General features: G+C 30.9%; 1 protein-coding gene across 2 annotated transcripts in view; it reads left to right on the top strand.

Moving 5' to 3' along the window:
* The window catches only part of LOC111000619 (neural cell adhesion molecule 2), a 121,651-nt gene that overhangs the window by 27,386 nt on the left and 69,376 nt on the right, over positions 1–24,889 (top strand). For both annotated transcript variants that reach the window (XM_045629323.1, XM_045629320.1), the window contains exon 2: positions 15,485–15,656. In XM_045629323.1, the coding sequence (XP_045485279.1) occupies positions 15,551–15,656 (106 nt within the window). In that variant the 5' untranslated portion in view covers positions 15,485–15,550. The remainder of the gene's footprint in view (positions 1–15,484; positions 15,657–24,889) is intronic.

The raw sequence follows: 24,889 nt of genomic DNA, 5'->3' as shown, positions 1-24,889 counted from the left end.
TGTTAGAAACTGTAAACATCGCTTTAATTATTTATATATTGTTCATAAAAATATGAGTTTTAAAATATTTTATTTATTTTTTCAACGACGGCGTATATACCTAAACCAGCCTTTAGTTAATTTACAAATGAAAATTAAGAAATTTATGTAATATTATTAAAATTTTAACCATTATATTTATTTAAATCTCAGTAATAACTAAAAAATATAACATTGGAAATGGCATTGACTTTTATACAGGCCTGTATCTGTTTGGCCACAAATCAGAAATCTGAATATGAATTTAAGCACTATTTGCAAGGGAAACCTCGCCACTGCTCACTTCAAAGATTTTTAAGAGACTCAATGGCGCCGTATCTTTAAGAGTATGCCATGACCTTTAAAATTGACCATAATATGAAGTCTAAAGGTCAATGCCCGAGTAGGGCCAGTCTCTCGGGAGTTAGGCCGTGCCTTGTGCCCAGGTGCAGAATCCTGCTGGAACGTCCACGGTATATTTCAAAAAGTGTATTGCTGAGAGGTTTCGCAACCTTTCACACCTTTCCAACAACTTGAGCAACTTCTTTAGAACTGATGAATGAGCGTATACTTTATCATTTCTTTTTGTAGTGTTCTACAATCTTAAAATATTTTCATTGGGAAAGAGGTTTGTGGCTTTGTGCGTATCGCGACAGAAGGCGTTTTGATCGATCCATTTTTTTTATTTAAGGCATGTCCTGTGCTATCGACGATAAGCACCGAGCTTCAGGCCTTGTTTTTTAATACGCGATAGTAGGTATCTTAGCGGAAAACTTCAATTCTCAGAATAAGATTTTTGCTTCCTAATGGGGTTTCGAGGAATTTTGACTTTTACAGCATTAACAACCTTTGAACTACAACCAAGTCAAAACCACCCGATCTTTTCTCGTCTTCGATGGACGAAGTGTTTATGTATCTATTGATCGTACGATATACGAACATCCCATACCAAGTTTTTGAGGTGTTTGGAATATGATCGACGGCTACATACCTACTTTATGATGTGCGATTACTATAGTCCTATTTTTTTAAAAACCCATTTCATATTAAAATTTACTTAGATAACACAAAAAAATATGTGAAATAGCGCAAAATCAAAAGAAGTTTTTAAAATGATATACGTGTTCCAAATTTAAAATAATATAAAAGTTGAAAAATAGATTTTTTTTTATGTAACAGTGATAATGTGTAAACAGACAGTAATAATAAAAAATGTTTTGTTTTCTTTTATATTGTCATAGACAAATACAACTTTACTACGAGAAATTACTTAAATTTTTAAACAATTAAGTATTTTAATCATTCAGTGTAAAATAATGTTTCAAATTAGCAACTGTAAATAAAAAGTACAAAAATAAACTTCATTTCGAATTCTTTCCGGATTAAAACATAACAATTTAAGTTTAAATTGGAAAACTTGAACAGAACAAGTCCGCTTTGCTCTCAAATCTCGATTGATACTGAGTTTCTACTAGAATTTCATTTTTTCATTAGTCTATTAGTCGTGTTATAGAGGTAATTATTATTTAAATTACTCAATATATTACTGATATGATTTAAAATCTGTGTAAAGTATAAAAAAAACATGGCGATTAAATAGAGTGGCGGAGAGTTTCCAGTTCTTCTCTACCATTCTACGCCCTTAATTTTAAAAGTGGCAGTAATTGTAAAGTTAGAAGCATTTTATAGAAATGTATTGTTTACGTTCATAATTGTGTCACCTATATGAAAAAATAATTTCGAATTTTGAATTGAATCAGTATTTAGGTGACACCGTTTTCGATATAAACAATAAATATATTGAATAAAAAATGTTATTTAGTAAATTTATAAGTATTTTGCATATGAAAGCTCTATTCATGTAAAATGCATCTTTTAGGGCATAAAGTATATACTTAGATACCTAAACGACATAAGTGCAATAACAAGGTATCTTTGTCACCTATCAGTAGCATATTGGTTGCAACAACCCATCAGAGGTGGAATATAATTTAATCAATAAATGATAAATCAATACCTTTGACTAGAAATGCAAAGCGAGTAGTATTCGCGAACTAGTGGAAAATCCACTAATTCGCGAATTCATCTCAAAAATATTAGTTATCCTAGTTTTCTTTTTATCTACTTAATTGTACTATAAAATCCCCGAATAGGTATCGTAAAATCCGAATCCCTCAGGATACTAATATGTTAAAGCAACTCTACTGATCTTTTCTGTACCTTATCAGTTTTTCCTTTTTAATTTAATTAAGAAATAAATCAGCAGCAGACACCTCAAACTGGATACTTATAACTTATTTTAACGTGGTTTTTCGTCGTCTATTAACAACAATAAATATGATTATTCAGCCGAAGGCTTCGCCTGCACTTGGAATTTATAAATCAATATTTTCGACCGTTACTTTGATTACAGAACAGCCAACACTTGTCGGATTATGAAGGTCATTGCGTTTATTTTGGTTAGTATTGAGTGATCTCTACTACTAAAGGAGTGGACAGGAGTCACAGTACAACTTTTTAAACACTTGGTGCCATGAACTGTCACAACATCAACCTAGTTATTATATGCCTCCAATGGAAAACAATGCAATGATTTCATGATTTCATCTATTGATCGTAACACTATTGCGTTTTGTTTACTTCATTAATGGTTCGATAAATGCTGATATTAATTGATATAACCTATATGTTCATGACATTATTGAATATAATCTCGACAACAATTCAAAAATGTATAAAAAAATGTGTATTACTTAAATTTAACAGTCTGACATGGCTGTTTTAAGGCAATTGAATCAATGTTAAACGCACGGTGCCATATTATTATCAATATACAAACCTCCTACTCCAGTGTTAAAAAATTATATTTTGCTGCCTTTTATGTTCTTTTTACAGACAAAATACTCTTTTAGCAGATTTGAGGAAACATTAAATAGAGTATCGGATATTATTGTGAATATGGAAACATTTTCCTATAGTTATTACATTTATGTTCAATTAATTTAGGATGTATTTAACTTTTATACCTAGATACCAAAACATTATGCATCTAGGCCTTTTTTTATATCGGATATACCACCCTAATTGTATCCTACCATGCAAATGAACATTTCATATTTTAAAACCTGTCTTGTTCGTTCATTTGTTTTGCCTAGACATGTAATCTTTGAATATTTTGCCGTAGCTCGTTTTTAAGAAAAAAATTTTTTTTCCATCATTTTCATTTAGGGTACTTCAATACAAGAGTGCACCAATTATAAAACGGTCAATATATTCTCAGGTTTGACTTAAAGATGAAACAGCAACTGTTTATAATTTAATAGTACTTATTTCTCAAATATCTTAACTCAATTATCTCAAATATCAAAACAAATTGTCTCCATTTACATATCTAAAACACGATTTGATTGAGAGATAACCTTGACTCTTAAATAATGTTCGGAAGTAAATACAGATCTTGTACTTTAAATTGTTTAATAAATAAATTTTCTTTTAGTACTATAAAGACGGATGTATATATTTTTTTTAAATAACTCTTACTTTAGACTGATTTACGGGAAACGCGCTCGGCGTGAGAGTTTCCATTAGTTAACGTCAAAATATTTAAACGTCTAGTAATCGCGTAACAGTATTATAGTTTAAGCTTTGAACCAGTTTTACTTAGAGCAACTTTTATACTTATAATCTTGAACGACGGGTAAAGAAAACTAGGTAGGGTAGTTGCATTTTTATATATTTTGTTATCCTTAACTATATCAGTCAATAATCGATAGTTAAATTAACATTTTATTAAATCAGTGCCAAAGCTTCTAGGACTATTTGAAAACCATTATTTAAATATCATAAATAGCGTGAATAAGTAGTTTTCAATAACCTCTTTGGCATCAACCGCTCTTTAAATTTACCCTAAAATTTTACGACTTCACGAATCCACTCAACTCAATCACGTTTTCAAATAAATCAACTTGTTGCTGAACGCTAACGTTTCAAGAAGTTTAAATACGTTTGTATCGTCGCTCATTTTGTCATAGATATTTCATTCAAACGGCAGCAAAATCGCTACCATAGAAAAAATATACGAGGCGAGACCGTCTAACAAAGGCACTGAATTTTGCCTGAAATAAGTAAATATCTGTATTCTATAAAAGCCTATTTTTGGTTAATACTTCCTTAGCGTAATAACGTCTCTAACAAACTGTCCTTTTTTCGAAATCTTTAATAAATATATTTTTCGGTTTCAATACAATAACAGTAACCAAAACCCACTAAAATGCTAAAAGTAAAATTGTAGATTAATATAATTAAGAATGAAAAACATCTACCTCCTTTTATATTTCTATATATCGAAGAAGACAAAAGAAACTTACAATTTACAAAAGTAACTTTTGAAAAGAAGAAATTAAAAGAAGAAAGACGGAATAGCAGGATTTGTTTTTTTTTTCGAAGAGACAATATCACAGTAAAGGACTACAACAAAAAGAAATAATAATACCTTCTGAAAATCTAAAAAGAAAAGAGTCCACGAATAAATGTTGTACAGGAAAAGTAAAGACGGTTTTAAGAAATCATAACTTGCAGTTCTAAGGTATCATATTTATAGATAAAAACTAAGATTACACACTCAAATGATACGTAACCAAAACGAGTGGCATCAAAAAATCTTCAATAGGCTAAAAACTAATAGTACTTAAGTTGTTTTTTTGGAAACCATGACTCATTTTATTTTCCCGTTATATTTATTTTTTATTTGTGTAACTCTATTTAGTGTTGCAGAACCAGCTTAAAGGATTCATTATGTGAATGGCAGCGGTGTCGTAAAAGAAAACATAGTGCGACATGTTGGTTCCGACGTTTTCGCTCTGGAAATTTTACAATCACCACCTGAAAATGTTGTTTTTGAATTAAAAGACCTCCAATAATCTGTAATCTAAGATAAAACAGTAAGACGATACAGAAAGCCATATCAGATTACATAGATAAACAGTCTTAATATATATATTTCTTGTGTGCGTGTGTATGTGACTGAACTCCTCCTAAACGACTGGACCGATTTAGACGAAATTTTTTGTGTGTGTTCAAGGGGATCTGGGAATGGTTTAGATTCACAATTTTGTCCGCTGGACAATGTTTTTTTAATTAATTTTCAATTTATTAGTTGTTGTTGATTTTGGAATGTTTTACATTGGATCCGACAGACGGCGCTACCATCGCAGTGTCAAATTTTAAATAATATTCGAATTTTAATTTTAGTCTGTCCCGAAATTTAAAAAAATTTGTCATCATTGTGTTATATCGTGTGTGACCATGAGCTGGATCGTTAGATATTGTCATAAAATTTGAATAATAATTTTCATCAAAATGGCTTATTAAAAATTGAAATTTTGAAATTAAAGACGTGTAGACAGGACAACGTCTGTCGGATCCGCTAGTATGTACATAAAATAGAAAACAAGCAAGTACAAGAAAACTAAAGTAAACTGAAATTTAATCTTTCAAACAACAAATAATACTTAGAATTTAAACTACAATTTAAACAAAATCAGAGTCTTCCCGCTTCTTCAAGTACTTCTTGACATCTTTTTTTTGACGTGGAAAACATCAATATCCTGATAATGGATGTCATAGTTCGATAATACCCGAAACAATGGCGAATTATACAGGTACGTTTCACACTGAACAATTTTGTGTATCTTGTCGCATATGGAGAAGGGATTTTAAAAGAAATTAACGATACCAAGGGGCTGTCTATCCACCTATTTAGAATAGTACTGTTTTTTATTATAACTGTACTTTCCCGTCTGAATTTGTTACTTAGATGAAGGGCAAGGTAAAAGTCATACCTTCAACTTAAAGGATTTAGTAAAAACTCATTATCATTCAGTGACCAACGCTAAGAATATGTCAGAATAAAATAACTATTGTTTTTTTGAAAGTAAGAGTTTTTTATTGATCAAGGAGGTTTCAAAAATACTGTAGCATTACAGCTATGCCAAGGTAGGTTGAGCACAGATTCAGCTTTTCATCTCGTTTATTTCCCTCAGGATCGCAATATCCACGCGGATGAAGACGTTGCCAGCTGTTTTGATTAAATAAAATAGCTGGAAGCGAAATACAGTAAAATTACTAAAAGCTAAACCTAGACTTATTTAGAAAACCTTTAATCAGTTACTCCGATATACATATATTTCTCGTCAAACGCAGGGAAAAACCTAGTTTAGATAAATATAGGTGAACTTAAAATGTTATTTCATAAATGGAAATTGTCATATAACACGAGGTTAGAAGCCTTTAAACATAATAAGAAGTGCAAAAAATAATAGTAGGATGAAACCCATTGGAAAAGGAGGAAAATATTATAAAAATTAAAGGAAAAATAATTTACGGGCGATCTGAGTTCGGGAAGAGGAAGGGGGTGAGTTTTTAAGGGTAATAAACGGTTTATCTCGTTTTCGGGAAAAACTAAGAGTGTTATGAAAAAAGTCAACGTTGTACGTAATTAAAATATCTAAAACTTGTGTATTTACATTTTTTCACCTTAAAATTTATGTAATAACTTTAAATAATATCGCGAAATTTGGTGAAAGGTGTTTCCACATTCGAACCATATTTTCTAGCAACCATTGTAAGGCAATATACTATGGGATGTTGTATGTTGTTATAAATCACAACCCATTTTTATCTTTGTTAATTGGTTTATTCTTCACAAACAACAGTTATTTATTTAGAAAAAAATACATGTTCACTCATCTTAAAAGTCGCATCTGAGTGACGTGTGTTTTCTTATTTTCTTAGTGTCCTGTATTTATGTTGCCACATACATCAAAATATTTCGAAAATACTACACAATATAGTATGTACATTTTTAGTGCGTATCTACAATACGCTACAATACTAAAGCTTAACATGCAGAAGAGCAACGAACTTTATATAACTGTAACCGAAATAAAAAAATTAAAATCTAAACCAAAATCGACACAAGTTAAAGTACCTACTAATACTTCTTTTGTCGAAAATCGAGATTTTGAAACCATTTTTTACCCTTAAAAACTCAACCCCTTCCTCTTCCCGACCACAGATCGCCCCTTAATTATTTTTCCTTTCATTTTAATAATATTCTCCTCCTTCTTCAATAGTTTTCATCCTACTATTATTTTTTTTTGGGTTCCATAATGATCCAGATCGATGAACCTGGTCTATAAACATTCTTGAAACTATTATGATCTTAGAATTTAAAATTGAGTGTTTGTCATGTGTGTAGTTTTTTTTAATCTAAAAGTTAGATGTGCATGTAAATGAAACCATGTATACTAATGTAATAAGTACTACTATACTTCCCATGATAAATTAATCGGTAAAATGTGGAAGATAAAAAATATTATTACTGTCTCATACTTCTTAATATAACTTGGACTAAAGCTTTTTCTAAAGAGCTTTATTCGAGGGCCTAATAAACGGTTTTACCAAACATCCTTTCGGTCCACATGCCTTAGACCTTTTTTCTTGAGGGCTCAGCGTTTTGGTAATATTTACTTATATTTCTCTAGACTCGCAAACTTTGTGATCATTAATTCTTAAAGTTGGAGGTTCTTCGTTATTTGACTTTATCAAGTCCAGACTGATATCGCTTTCTTTATTTTTCTTTGTTAACTTCATCTTTAGAAATTAAGTTAGTGAGGAGGAGGAGTAGTTAGAGAATCAAGTTTTGTGCCTTCCTTCTAAGTTACTTTGATATCATCAGATTTTGAATTTGCTTAGGATACAATAAATTTGGTACGAGATATTTTAAACTTGTTGTAAACCTCTCTGAGTCTTATTTACTAGCTATATTCAAGTCTAGGGTCTTAAAATCAAACATTTATTACAATAATGGACCAAATATTTTCTCAATGAAGTGTTTAAAACTGTAATTAAGGTATTCATTACCTATTGATTTCAAATCTCGTAGAGAAAAAAATATTTATTTATTATCATCAAAATTGACAACAACGGTTAGTACAGAGAAAGTAAAACAATAGACAGCTGAACAAACGATGTTTTTTTAATTTTTTTGTCATTACAATTGGGGACAGAAAGTGATCTCCAAGATTAGAGTAAGCGAATAAATTTTTGCATTAATTTCAAGAAATCTCGTTAACAAGTCACAAACTCGATGTCGCATTGTAATCTCATCTCAACGGAAGTAACAAAATTGAATTTCTTAATTGCCTATCCGTACCAGAAGATACTTTGACGAACCCAACTTTGGTCATCGTTCGGATGTCCCGAAAATTTTCATTAATATTTCTTTTCCTATGCCACGGGCCTCGTGGGTAAAGTTTTTTAATCTCAATCGAGAAGTTGTCAGATGCTCAAATTACATTTACCTTACAGTACTAAATGTTTTCGGATCAAATAAATCAAACAGTGGTATGTCGGATGAAATGTATTGCGTAATCGTAGTACGAGAACATTTTATTGGCAAATATATTATGGTTTCCAAGTTTTGTTGCCTTTTATTTATTACCGTTCATGGTATTTCATGTAAGGATGCTACAAATGTTAGGATGTTATATTTCATATTCATCCTACGAGCGTTGCCGTGAAAAATATTGAGCTTTCGAGAATTATATGACTCAAAACACAGGTCTAAAGATTAACACAACTCAAAAATATAATGCTGTAAGAATAATTTGTATACAATATATTATTATGGTCAATTTATCTTCAATCTTAAATTTTTTTAGAAATTCCAAAACTCTTCGTTTTATTAATCTACAATCTATCACAAAAAAAGAGACATTTAATCCTGTAAGATGAAAGTAACGGATAATTAAAGCGGATAAATAAAGACTTATAAGCACTTATGAAAACATTTTAGGAAGGGACCGATGTAAGGTAAAATATTTCTTTATAAAATATTTTTTCCTTTTGTTAAGATTATATTGTGACAGTGGTGATTGTGTCATCTATTTAAACGGTCCGCTATTTAGTTTATATAGATAGCGTATTCTGGACCTGGTTGACCTGGTCTAATCCGGATTTTTTTTTTATTTTTTATAGAACAGGGGGCAAACGGGCAGGAGGCTCACCTGATATTAAGTGATACCGCCGCCCATGGACACCCTCAATCCCGGAATAGACACGGAATAGATATACTGCACTAATAATAATTGATAGTTCTTTAAAAATAATCTAGTATATATACATATATACATGTAAAATTAAGTGATATATATATGGCACATAATTTTTTATATTTATTAATTGTGTGTCACAAATTATTCTAAAAAGCATGTCACAAGATTAATTGTTATTTAGCTAAACACAAAAAACCGGCTTCAAAGAACTTGTTTTTTTAGTTTATATCCATTGTTTGAAAATATCTATTACGTTATGCGTATTATTAATATTTGCCTAATAAAGGTGGTAAATCACGGAACAGATTTTTACTTATGTAACTTTAATGACGTTATGATTTATAAGAATTTCATTTGACTTACCTTATTGTAAACTGAGGGTAAATCTTGCTAAATTTCTTGCCTGTGCCTCCGAGTAGTTTTGCAAACGGATGGCTTAGTCTTGCCCCTTCACGAATTTTGTTATTATTTTTAACAATTATTCGTTGCGCAACTGAAGTGAATAAACGTATTTTGATTTGTTGTGATTTGTATTGTTATTTATAATAGATTTTTATATATTATTTAGATTATAATAGATGGTCAGGACCACTAACAACTCCTAGTTAGTTCAGCCACAACCGGTATTTACTGTATTTTATTCTAGGCTATTCGGCAGCATAAAGATATGCTAAAAAAATCGACGTATTATTTGAGTTGGCACTGTATCGAATAATCAACACTGAATTTTTTCAATAATTCTAATAATGTTATTGATCCAATTCGAATATATTTGTTATTTTATCTGACTTGTTTATTGTCGAGTGGTTATTTTTTACTTTTTTGTTTGCTTTTACTTATATTTGCTAGTATTATATAAAAATGCTTGCGCATACTGGTTTTTGTAGTCCTGTGGAACAGCGTGATTAAATATTCCTTCGGTTTCTTTGCTTACTAAAAATAACAGGGCTCCATCCTTAATTATTTTTGAGATCTAAATTTTGATAAGGATATGTACAAGGGTAGAGATCATTATTATTATATCGATAATATTTAAAAATTTACAAGAAAATTACTAAATAAAATATAGAAAAAAAAGGAAACGCAGGAGTTGCGGAAGAGTGGCGCGCTTTTTTATGAATAGAGTGGATGGGCTAGCGTAAATTTGCTGTAAAGGAACGAAACATAAAAAAGATACCCTTTAGCTGGAGTTGTATGTTTAAATGCTATGTATTGCGACTTGAAAAAACATCTTCTATACATAAATTAATTGCCGGAGTAGCTGGAACCCATATAGCTCATTTAATATATTAATGAAAGGAAGATTTAAACGGTGAGAAACATGCAATAAACTAACAGAAACAAGGTTATTAATGTAATGTTTTACCATCATATATAAACAAGATTGTTATTTGTAAAGATCGATGAGGTTTTACTGACTGTTTCTGTATAACTTTAATTTGTAATCAAGTACATTTAATGCCCAACAAAAAATAAGGCTATCCCATTCGTAGATTTAAAACACAATTGTAAACGACTTGCGATCAGATAAGCTGTTGTAAAGTTAACTGTGCTTTGTCAAATCTGTCAGCTTAACTGGAGCAATGAGTTTCACACAGTGATTTGTAGTCACTATTTATAAAGCTTTTATTAAGTAATTTTTTAAATGTCATACCTCGTTCAGTACCAAACTCCAATGATCCATTCTCGTTTGATGGATAGATTTTTGAAGTCACAAATTAATTTTTAATAACTCTAAATAATGATTCATAAAATCGATGTTTAAAATAATAATCCATTGACGTAAAACAATTTATGGGTTTCGAGTTTCATGTAGTTTTTTCGTGTAACTATCTATAATTATATAAAAAAATTTATTACACTATTACAGAGTATAGAACCTTAATTTATTTAAAAGTGTGTTAATAATGATAAGTACATTCTCATTTTCGCAATGTGAAGCCAAAGCAAATGTACCAAATAAATAATATATATTTTTTTATATATAATAGGAGGGCAACGAAGCCTGTGGGATGCCCCAAAGGGCAGTCGTCGCAGCCCATAGACACCCATTTTTAGTGGGTGCGTTGCCGGCCTGTAAGGGAGGATTACGCTCGAATTTTGAATTATCTTGTATCTAGCAAGAATAGAAATGTATGAGAATGTAATCAACTATGGTGAATGCCCTCTCACAACATTGCTGTATAACCTAGCCCAGGTCCTTATTGTATTAAATTATAGCGTGTCACTTGTAAAATATTAACATAAGGAAAGCAATAAAGATTTGAGTTTGAGTTTTTTTAAGGCATATCAGTGATATGTGCCTAACACATGTAGATTTTTTTTAATATTTAATACCTTTTATCAAAATATTAATTGAAGGCAAATTAACCAAGCCGGGGTTAAAACGCACTACCTTGGTTCAGAGTCGCGCTCTTAACCAATAGTCTTGTCGCTTATAAAAATGAAATCAAATACGTATTAATAGGTACTTAATTATATGATATTTTAATTTTAATGTTTAAAAGTTTATATCTGATACCAGAGCCATATTGATTTGTTCGATTCGAAGTGTAGAATATTTGTGATGACGCGGTAAATAGACTAATAACCTTAATAATAAATAAATAAACTTAATAACTAATCGAGTTTATCCATAAAATACCGGTTATGATAAACAGTTAATTGAGTATCTTGTATTTGAAAACTTTATAAATGTTTTACGAGTGCGAACGTTCATTATGTAAATTAAATGCAAATTAATTCCCTTTGAATATTGTTTTTTTTTGTGTACGAGACAGGAGGCAAGAAAGCAAAGTTAAGTTCTTACTGCCGCCCTTGTACTTGGTACATATATTAGGGATCCCTTGCCTAGAGGTGTGAACAGTACTCCAAGTAGGGCTGGATTTAGGCCTTGTAGAGTTGCAAGGGAAGGCCAGGAGTAAAGTAGTCGCGACGTGTTAATTAAATCACATCAAGAAGCTTGGTGTGATATGTCTGTGTTTTTTTACTTTTTCTCTCCTACATGATACCCCATCAAATGTTATTAAAATCGTTCAATATTATTACAACCGTATTTACACTTACAGAAATTAGCTATCAAAAGATATGATAAATATATAAAAAAAAAGCAGAATTCAACAGAACAGAAAACCTATTACCCATTATATAATATATATATTTTTAATTCCTATTTTTAGCAAAACTTATGTTTACATATATTATCGTACATATTATTTAGAAAATTTTATAAAATTATCAGTAGATTTCGTAATATGGATGATGTTGTAGACTTAATAAATAAATATACAAAATGTCGATTAATCTTCATACATTGTTACTAGTAATAAAGTCTAGATCAATCTAAATTTATACTCTAAATAAGTGTATAGATTCTAGATCTCTAGAAGTCATAACGAAAAATTGCAATTTAACAACGGTATAAGAATAACTTAAAAATCATATACTTTTAACATGCTTTAATTATTGTTGTCACACCCTCGCCGCGGGAGTTAAGTCTCATCTTTTGAATACGAATAAGATTTTTGCCGGGGCAAAGGAATTCCTTAGAGGAAATCTAATTTATACAACTTGATATTTTGTAATAAATAATTTTGAGAGATTTTATATGTTGTAATACTGAATGTAGTTAAATATTGTATATCTTAGAATCATAAAGGGAACTTCTGTCTAATATAAATCTCGTCCATATTCACATCGAGACGGTTAAACCGGCCTCATTGTTTCTAACGGAGACCAAGATTACTTCCTTGTCTATTAAACATTCCTTAGGATATAAATGTCCATCGCCTTTGACATTTGGATCCGAAAGAATCAGACCTTTTTAACTTGTGGGTACGCGTAGAATGATCTGATCATCCGCTCATTTTCTGTGGCCATTACGGGTCACACAGCAGTAACACCGAAGTCGACCGACTTATGGAACATGTCTACACTGCAATCAATTACCTTTTTCCCTTTTTTTTCATTTCTTTGTAGCATACACACGGTCACAAATCTGCCTCAAGGATATTTCTATTGTTTAATCCTGATGCCAGCGTTGAGAGTATCGCCGATGCGGATACGACTCGTAAGTTGTATCAATTTTAAATGACATCAATATCACATTTAACTCTTTGACAGTCCGCTTCACTAGACACTTTCTCTTGCCAACTAGCGAACTTTGGGATCGACTATAGGCTTGGGTCTTTCCTAAGACATACGATCTCCAACTTTTCAAAGTTAGAGAGTAATTCTCCCTCAAAGCTTGCCTAAGTAAAGGAGGAGTTTAGTGGGTTGCCGGAACCCACTAAAAATGGGTATTCATGAACTTTTTTTTATCAAATAACTTCTTTAAACTTTATTATTAGAAATTAATATTACGAATTGATGTACCTATTTTGACGTATACTGTGACATAAAAATAAATGTTTGAGTCTAATTCATTTATCTCTATCTTAGTGATACATTACTACATTATACATTTTAAATAGACATTATAATAATTTAACTTCAGTAATGAACATTGCGCGTATGCATAAGTGCAAACTCTATTTCATACCTCTGCGATAGTTATAAAACTCTGACTCCCGACGGGTCAGATATGCGACATAAGCCTAATATCGCAAGTAATGGAAATAAATAAAACAAATGACGAAGCGGTGCCGTTTGTTTTATTTTTTCGTTTGCTTGTGATTGTTTGAATAGAAAGAAATGCGGCTTGGTTTTTCGTTGTGTAGCCATCAACTATCAAATGGAATAATATATAATAATATTTTTTTTGTGTTTATTGGTATTGGTTATACCAGTGTAGAACCAACCATATTTAAGATTTGACATAAGGTAATGCTACATTTTGCCGCTCAATAACGTGTTTCAAATGAAGACGGTAATATATTTTTTTATTAAATTGATTATATAATCCCACGAATGGGGTAAGAAGTGTTGGAGTGAAAATGTAATTACGGTGATTATTTTACCGTGGGTATATCATACCTTGGGCTTCAATCGAGCTACTCTATAGGAAAGTCACGTGCGGGGCGAGTTTGGACCCTCGTCACGCTGTCCATCTGTCACAAGAATCTTAGGGGTTACATTTATTTTTTTAGTGGTGAAAAAAGGTTTCCCTTGAGAGAAATGGTATTAGGTCGTAATAGATTCTGAGTTACCAATGTAATTACTTAACAGTTGATTAATTTTAATGTAGAAACAGGTGGTGAGATATCGTAGAAGAGAATTAAATTTATTATCATATACTACGTAGATAGATTTCCCATTAATAAATTTGCCGAAAGTATATCTTTAACTAAAATTCTTGAGGTAACCAATTTCCATATTTTCTAATGTATTACAATGATCTTCTTTAGCAGTCTCCTATTCCCTCTACTTCGGCAAGCTTCAGCGCCTTAGTGATGAAGACCTTACTATAAAGTGAGAAAATAAGACCTGTAAGAGCCTTATCTTTATCGACCTCTGTCCTCCACTTTGCCAGTCACAATAAGTCTTTCTTATCATATTATATCACAAAAATTCTAGATATAAAATTTATATCAATAACATTACTAGGATTTATACATTGAAACCATTTGAAATATACAATTTTGAATAAATGTCATCAAAATCTTTTCTTCAGAAGATTAAATTAAAACACCGAAGGAAAATACTTGAAAAAAGCAAAAGAGGTGTATTTTTGTAGAAATATCGAATTTCTGTATAGAAACAAGATGTTCAACGCTTCAAACAGAAACAATGGGGTATTGTTTGAAGTTGAATAGCTTTTCCGTATCATATTTAAGATGTTATTTAAAAAATGGTGTCTGAAATAGTTTACAAGAATATAGTACAGCTATTATATCCTACAGAATTAAAAAAAACAAGTTGTTACTTTTTTATATACAATCTGCTTCGTTTCAATACAGTTGTGAGTTCATAAAATTTAAAGTTATCTTTGATACTTCTTGAAAGAGTAGTGTGCACTATAAACAATAAAAATAATTCTTACGTATCTTCCGTGAATTCCGATACTGAACTTTAATGAAGTTTAAATTTTGCTTGTTCAAAGGGTCATTAAGACCGCCGATCACTCGCCCTCAATTTGTAGCTTCCAATGGTGACAGTGATACCCATCCCGACATTTTGTAAACAAATTCGATGTAGTATTCTCAATTTGGCATGTGATGTCGCAACCATGGGGTCGTGCGGAACTAAATTTCACCGGGATTTGGATCGCTGTCTATCGCTATTGTAAGTTTCAAATGATCAAATTATGAAACACAAATTAACTTTTGTGCTAGTGTTTGCTGCGTAAGTGTATTTTGCACGATTTTTTCCTCCTAAGAAACTGCAGCACTTATTATTTTCTTGTATTTCAGGTACATAATAATCAGTGAAGTGCTAGTGCACTGAGTAGTGTAGTGATGTGCTCGTAAACAGGGGCTATGAAGCGCCTTGGGCCTACGTGGATCTGGCTTACAGCCCTCTTGCTGGGGCTCACCGCAGCTTACAGCGACACTGATGAGTTCCTCAGCGATCTAGACAAACCAGGTGAGATCTTAAACTTATTTGAAACCCGCTTATATGACGTACAAATACAACTATTATAATATAATTAGAGAATCCCGAGAAAATTGGTTCTTTCTTGGATGTTACAGTCTTGTGCTGATAAAATTACTTAACAATAAAAAATAATATATATTAATTAAACATAAAAAAATCAGACTGAAATCGTCTCTAAGTTATAGGAAATGTAGTTGTAACCATCATAATAATACTTTATTTCTATGAACATAGGTTACATAAGAAATATAATCCTGATTTAGTTTAAACTCTATTTTTAGGAGCAATTCTCAAGTAATGTGTAACAAAACAAATAATTAATTATGTTAATTCAACAAAAACATTATTTCATGATTGAAGTAAATGTTATTTTATTGCATTTCTGTAGTTATTTCATTTCGTATGTGCTAGAAAACATAACATCCATTAATCTAATTATATTTCATAATTTAGTCCATTTTGGCGATTACCTCATACGACAACAATCGATAAAATTTAAATATGACATAATTCGCGTAAAAGTTCTCAAACGTGGACCGCCAAGACCACCAGTTCTAGGTTCAGTTCTCTTAAATGAGAGATAAAAAAGAATAAAAAAGGAGAGAGACAATTGGTGATCGCTTACACAACAGTAGGTACTGCCACGTATCGGTCTGATCATATTGTGTTTGGTAGGCAGGAATCTTAATATGTATTGCATTATTATCAATTTTTATGCTTTGTTTAGGCCAATTAAGCATTCGAGTTTTAGTATCAATAATTCCTGAATTGAAATGAGATTCTGATATTTATGAGTTCATTCAAATGAAGGGATTTTAAGGGTTCTAATGCTTTTTTTTTGTTCTTGTTTTTGATTTGTTATATATTATTATTTGAATCAATTAATATCATTGCTTGTGGTGGGGTCCATGCTTCGGGTTGTCTCTCTTCCTAAAATATGGCGAGGAGGCCGATGGCTGGCCATGCGTCATACTCGTGAACACTTGCAACAAGCTGTAGTTAATAAAATAATTGTCTTTATTCATTAGGGACATGTTTCAACCTTTGTAAATGCTTCTTATGAGGAATTATAAGTCATATTTCCAAAATTGCGGTAGAGTTTATACATCGCAGTAAATATAGCGCTTTATGTTTGCTAATCACGCGACCTGATGTCGTTACCTAACCTGTTTACGTTACCATAACGGCCTGCAACGGATCGTTACGATTCCGTACATGTTAATTATAACTTAACGACTGCCTCTGTTGCTTAGTTATACCCAAATTCCTGTTTCAATATCTTAATAAGCTGCTAAGGGGTAACTCATATTATTAAGAGATTATTTTAGATATAACATTTGAAGAAAACACTTAAAATAAATGAAATGAAATCAATAAATGAATGACAAAACACTACAAGACAATACTTGATATAAAAATGTAAGATTACAAGCAAGGCTGGATATATGTAACAGCAGATTAGTTCAAATCACTATTACTAATATTCGAATATTATTATGTATCGACAAAAGATTTGTCGATACATAGTATATTTATTACTGACGTTTCTGGCTATACTACTCTAAATGATACAGATTTGTAAACGAAGAGAAACAAGAATTTTTTATCGCTCTCTCTCTTTAACATATACTTAGTTGTATTAAATGTAAATATTATTTAAAAAAAGCACCATGAATTACATTGCACTTCGCAATTGTTTCATTTACCTTATTATTTTTTTACTTAATAAAATGTAAATATTAATATAATATACTCCTCAATATGACAAATTAATTGTACTTCAGTCTGCAGAAGTACAATTGCTTGTCCACAAGCTTTTAAACTATAACTAAAGATTATCTACGCACTCTTAATATAAGAAATCTGTCCATATAGCATTTAATACCCATTGTAATATATAAACAAATCTATAAGATTTCTATTTTATGTTTCGATAATACGTCTGTAAGAGGCTTATTGTCACGCACGTGGGCGAGAGTACTTAATAAGTCAAATCAATGAGGTTTTATTTGTATAAAATATCGTGATATCTCAGGATTGACGATTAAATGGTTTTTTATGATTTTTTTAAATTATCTTCATAGTATATAAACATTTGCAATTACAAATAGACACTCTGTTATAGGCCACTAGGTAATCGTCCTACGACCTGAAAGCTCCCTGCTATGTACACTTCGTCTCAGATATGATGATACTCTTTTCTAATGAACATTATCACATAATTTAGAACCAGACAGGCTACTAACTACTGCTAACGGGAGCAGTATAACATAAAAAAGGTGCAAGAGACAATCCCAACAATTATTCTACACAACCAGGGTAAAAACAATTAATCCTTTACGACTTAATAGCGGACGTTTAATGTGAATCAATGTATATTTCTTGATGAGAAGTGACGTTGAAGCAATCACTTAGAAACCTCAAGAAAAAGGCGTGATGCTTGAAATTAGTTCCATTAACGGACTCACCACAAGATATCGTGCTGAAGGGAATTACTGCGAACGAGGAATATTGCTCGACTTTCTTCGTTATAAGGTTTTTACCGAGTCAATATGTATATTTTTTACGCGCTTAGCTTACCGAAAAAAAAAATCGAAAGTACTAAGCTTACGTTAATTTAGAGAAGTTAGCGAAATAATTAATGTTATTTGTGTTGCTGTTACCAACCTAAGAATACATATTACATATTAGGTGCAGGACTTATACCACTCAAGAAGTGATTGTCTTTAAAATGAAAATAGTGATTGTCTTATATACTGTAATGAAAATATTTTCTTAGTAAAAACGAAGTATGCAATAATTAATCTTAATTGCGAGGGTCCTGCAAATAATGCCACTATCTCTTTTTATTGAGTGAGGAATGTGGTGAAATTTTTAAGGAAGGGTTGTATTTTGACCTAAATATTTCGGTCGGGATGTCTAAGGGTTCTGTTTAGGAATGCAGCGAAAATTACACCCCAGCACCTTTGTAATCTATTGGATATTTTGTGATATTTACAATTTGGGCCTACCATTTGAATAAATTGTTGATGCTTCCAACTAGTGTTCGGCGTTTAACGTACGGCCGTTACTAAGAATTTGTTACCACATTAATCGAGTACTATTACAGCTGGGTTTATGGTAAAATATTCCATAATAATGAATTATTATAACTTAATTAATTTCATTACATTCAATATTTGCGTATGATGATTAATTGATTACAAATAGTAAGTAGGCATGAGTTCTAAATTCGCATGTCAGTATATTTCATTTCACAATTATTGGAAAGTCAAATCAGTAAATTTAACTCAACTTTCCGTACATATGTTCACTAGTTCTCAGTAAATTACTAAATAGTAGTCATCTATCTACTAGTAATAATGTCTTTGACTATTAAATCTCAAAACTGAGGATATATTGGTTGAAAATATTGTTATATCATTGAAATATAATATATTACGGCTTTATATTTTCCATTTTTGTAACTAATATATAAAATGCACTTATATTTATAAAATTGGTTTAAACACGGCTTATTAGACAAAACAATTTGACACAATTGGATGAAATTGTAAAGGTCTAAATGGGTCCATAATTTTTACCCTTTGAAATCCTGCATCCCTTACCCGTAAGCAAATTTACGTTGCGTATAAGGAGGCCCTACATCATTCCAGGCATTTAATATATTATACCTGAATATGTCTGAGAATAACTGTTTCGTTGTCATATTGTAACGGATATTTTTAGGACTATAACAAAGTGGTTTGGGGTTTCTAAACTATGCTACATTCCATACAACATATTTGGTATGTTATAGTAATGAAAATATGAAAATATTTGTCGTCTATGGTAATTTGTATAAAAATTCGTCTGGAAGAAACGCGAAACTTATCACACCCTTTTCATTTTACTAATTACAATTATAAATAGATAAAGGGGTAAACGAGTCTACCTGGCCATGGACGCATTTTAGTAGGTGTGTACTCGGCCTTTGAGGGAGGAGTAAGCTCTCTTTTTAAATAATTGATGCGGAAGGTCTCCAGCCGATTACACAGTTCTTTCGCTACTCTAAATTAAATGATTTACTACAAAAAACAAAGTTGTCTTAATAACCTACCTCCACATAAATGTATTTGTTCGCTTTGTCACTAATTTGTTTGGATCAACAATTTCGTTTGTTGCCTCTTAATATAAATTAAATTTATTTCAAAACATTGAAGCGCAATATAATCCGAACACTACAAATAAAATACAGAGTTGTATCTGTTGAGTAGTAATAGAGGCAATTATCTAAAAATTAAATGACACTGGCCCACAGTTTTCGAATCTAAGTAATGGATAAGTGATCGTGTAACATTTCGATATGGATCTCGCGCGATGTTTTTCCGATTTGTTGATAAATAATTTTATTCATTTTTAATAGTTTTCCTATTAGGTTAAAGTAAGACGATTGGCTACTAAACTTGTTATTAATAAAACGGGTATTCTATTAGAGTTTAACACAAGAAAGCTTTTCGCTACACTGTACAGTGTACATCTCGATTTGTTGGATCTTAGAAATCCAGCTTTCTTTGTGTATTACTTACAACGGGCCATCAGACACTTTTTTAAAGCTGTTTGTTAAATATTGCGTTACAGTAATAAATGTAAATTCATAATTCAATTAACGACTAATAAGTAATTAGACTACAGCGGCAATTAATGTACAGTCGTACATTAAGTCGCGCTGTATTTATACAACCAAGAAATATCGCCTTTACATGCTTACCTATCTGATTTAATTATAAGCAATATATTCTAAAAATATTGATGATTATATAAAATCATAGTTTCCACCATTAATAAACCGAACTCTTGACCTAAATCACGTACTCACTTTCCTATTCAACGTAAGGCTTAACCTGCTCCATATTAAAATTGTATAATTGTGAGCAGTTTTGGTTTAAGGGCTCACTAATTATTATTAATTAACATTATTGACTATTAATTGAGTTTAATACATATTCACTGCCTGAAGTTTCCTCAAATAAACCACCAACTAAAGGGCATTTTCTTATGTCTTGGATTGTTGTTAAGATATAATTAAAAGGCCAGGCATCGCACTCGCGAGCACTCTGGCATGGAGAGTGTCCATGGGCGGTGATATCACTTAACATCAGGTGAGCTTCTTGCCCGTTTGCCCCCTGTTCTATAAAAAAAAACGCGTGGCACTCGGGGCTCGCCGCGGTAAATCTATTGCATAGAATTTTATCAACTTATGCAATTTTAATGATTATGCAGTGTTTTTTTTTATATTAGTTCAATCTACCAATCTACCACACTACCAGACTCTGATTTACACGCCTAGTCTGTTTTAAATTAAATAGGGAAATAAATATATAAGGTGTATTTCAGTTTATTTATAAATAAGAGGCTTGTCGGTGCCAAAATTAATGAATTTTATATAATCATCAATATTTTTAGAATATATTGCTTATAATTAAATCAGATAGGTAAGCATGTAAAGGCGATATTTCTTGGTTGTATAAATACAGCGCGACTTAATGTACGACTGTACATTCATTGTCTATGTCTAATACAATACCACTAATATTGAATGCGCAAGAATCCCGTTTAAAAATAAATAAATTATTGTTTAATATGCTTAATTCTCTTCTCCATAGAAATAACAAACATTGTCAGTGCATTGGAATGGATTATTTTTTTTTTAATTTTAAGTAAGGAGAAGGTTATTTTTTTAATAAAAGTTAATATAAGTAATACGAGCTACGTAACTGTTTGTAAACAATCTCGTGTTACAATTTGTTTATAAAATCCTTACTATCCGGTTTATTTTGAAGAAGAAAATAATATTCATCAACGGTAATTTAACCTAACGTAAAATGAACTTTGGTTCAAAATAAAATTATTCAACAATTATTGGAAAACGTTATTACGTTTTATTAAACATTGAAGGGATATTAAAACCGTAATTTTAAACTGATACACGATGCTTCGTAGTACATGAATATTATGTTTTATTACTGTGCTAAATAACTTTAAATAATAGGTTAAATAGCGTTGTTTCTAGAAATTTAGGAATCTGAAATCGTCGTCTTAGATCACACATTAGATTCGAAGTTAGGTCGTTCATAAGAATAAATTATAAGAAAAAGGAATAGTTCTACATGTAGTGTAGTTACTCCGCACCACTATGGCAGGAATGATAGATATTTTATAGATTCTTTCTGACAGTTTTTTACTCCTCAGTGGCTGACTACGCACCTACTAAAATAAGTGTGCATCAGCTGTGGTCACTGCCTTTTAGGGCTCTCCTGTTTGCGTAATAAAAAACAAATTATAAAAAAGGTGTAGGTTTTACTTATACTTTGATACACAATTCTGCTCTGACTTTTCGAATTGTATTGATTTAGATGTTAGGTACCTACTGTTAACCCGGTTGTTGTATCTTACATTAAATAATAACCGAAGAAGCAAGGATTTAAAGTTAAATAATTAAAATGGTGTCAAAGTGTTATTTTTCTCGTTAATTATAAATGTTATATAATTCCTTCACAAGGTCGAAACATATTTGGAAACTAGACATGGTTTTAAAACTGGTTTTAACCTAACAGTTTGCTTTTATTTAAATATTCATTGGTTCAATAAAAACATTGTATGTTTCGGTATTAAATAGGTTTGCTATTTTATTACGTCCGATCGTCAGAATGTATTTTTAAGGTTTTTATTAAAATTTTTTTGGCTATTTAAATCACACGCTGCGTGGCCGCAATTTTTTTTAGATTTAGAAGTTTGTTACGAGGCTATAGTAGTCGTGGCACACAAAAGGCTTCGATTACTCATTATTTTTAGAAGTGCGGAGAATATACAGTTAATGAAATACCTCATTAATCCATGGCGCTAACGACTACCTGAACATCGGTTCAACAACACACAAATCGTGTCCCCATAAACATATTTGTTGCAACATAAAAGTAGGTTAAGTTAGTGAAACTACATTTTAATCAGTTAAAACGACCTCGTTTAGCAGCTTGTTATATCACAGAGAAGTCTTGATGCTATTTTAATAATTTGTCTTTATCCAGCAAACTGCTTACATTATCATAAATCACATTTTAAAAGACCTTTTACGATGTAAATATTTGACGAGTTTGTTAATCTTGTTTTAAACAAGTACTTCAACTATAGTGAACGAAATAAATTTTGTAGAAATCGCTATAGCAGAAATGTATTTATATAAGTTTTCTGAAGTTGTAGCAGTTCAACTTTCATGCAGTTTCATAAATAGTAAGTAACTGTATATTAGCAATTGTATTTAATGAATAAAAATTTAATTTATTTCAAAAACATGATGCCTTTTTACATTTAAACAAACAACAGACGGAGAAGTCTTCCTTTCCTTTCATTTTGTTTCGACCCAGTCCAGAGATGTCGAGTTTTTGCTTTGAGAATTAATGAAGATCTAAACAAGCAGAGCTGACTAGAGACGGTTCATTAATATAAATAATAGTATCAAAATAAAACGAAACACTCAGCTGTGGCTACTATTTTAACGGGTCAGCGGAAGTATAAATGCAATACAGGATTCGTGTATTTTAATAAAAAACAGAAAATATATAGCTTATTAAGAATATGTATTACACAGCAATTTACTCATAAAACATTGATTTGTTTTTATTCTTGTCATGTTTGATGTAAATTATTCAAAAATATTTTTTATTTTAGTAAAATATTATGAAATCAAATTAATGAATTTAATTCACAATTTCATTTTAATGAAAGTGTTAGGCGAAACAGAGCCCACGTTAGAAAAAAGACTTCAAAAGGATCGTTTCAGTGAAAAAGGGTTAACGTTAAAGTAATCGAGTGTCATTATTCGACTATGAATAAATTACACAGTTCTCGGTTCGCTTTGTGCATGCCCTGTGGGGTAATGTATAAGAGATGAGCGACATCTTCATACAAAACAAAATATTCTAAAGTAAAATTTTCTGTAATATTTTTTGTACATCTGTTTAAGGCTCGATGTGACAAATAGATCTACATCGATCTGAAACCATGACTTTTCTAGAACTCATAAGAGCTAACTTAGATATTTCGACATATTTTTTTATTGTAACACTTTTCACTACAGAACCTTAAAGTCTATAACTACGACCAAATACACTTTTAGGCACCAGCCAAGCACGAACGAAATTCGCCATTATGTCGCACTGTGCTTCGCAATAAAATTGTCCTGGACGCCGTCGGCAAATTAACTTTGCAAGTCTTTGAGTATAAATATTATAAAGACTTCGTAATCTTCTTTTTTCGTTAAGTCGCATCTTTTAAAGAACGTCGATTAAAGACTGACGAACATCTCCGTTGCGCAGGTCGTACTGTCTATGTAATAATTTCAAGTGATCGTAATTCAAAGTGAATCTTACTTTTGTTTAAATACACTGTCACAATATGTAATGTCATTAGTTCGTGACTCGTTTAAAAAAATAAGTTCCGATATTAGTTTACTGGTCATTTAATAGAAGTTAAATTAAATAAGAAGTGTCTTAGTTTTAATTCACGATAGAGGTATTTTCTGTTTATGTAGTCTTTTTATATTCGGTTGCTCAAGGATATGTGTTTAATAAAAATATGTTAGTAAACTATTATTTGCTTTTGTAACAAATAATTACGTCTTCTTCTATAAATTAAAACGAATATTAGCTTTATTTATTTAACATAATATCTGTATCGCTTATCGTTGAGTTAAATGATAATGTTTTGCATTGAGTGAATATTCGGTAAATAATTTATATTAAAAAAAAATTCACTTTAAATTATAGCGATATATTATATGATTTTAAAATAATTGAGGTAGAATTACACTGTGAATAAGTGTCTTAATTGCTCTCTTCATCGCAGTTAAAAACCTTGAAGAAAAGGAAAGAAAAATAGACGAAAGATATTACGAGACCCTGTAATTAACTCTGTAATGAGATATTGCGGTAAAGCGGTTTTTGAAACTATATTATACGAAGCAACTCAAATTAATTAATTAATTAATTCAAATGATTATATGGGTATCCTGAAAAAGCAATATTTTTTTTGTAATTATATTATACAATTTATTTATTTATTTATTTATTAACATTTAGTTGCATTACATAAAAGGAAAATATTTATCATAATTTAATGAAAAGCAACTGGCGGCCTTATCGCTTTAGAGCGATTTCTTTCAGACAACCACTGTGAGTAAAGGA

This window comes from Pieris rapae, chromosome 1, assembly GCF_905147795.1.
Source record: "Pieris rapae chromosome 1, ilPieRapa1.1, whole genome shotgun sequence".
NCBI lineage: Eukaryota > Metazoa > Arthropoda > Insecta > Lepidoptera > Pieridae > Pieris > Pieris rapae.
This window is presented reverse-complemented; position numbering and strand designations above follow the sequence as displayed.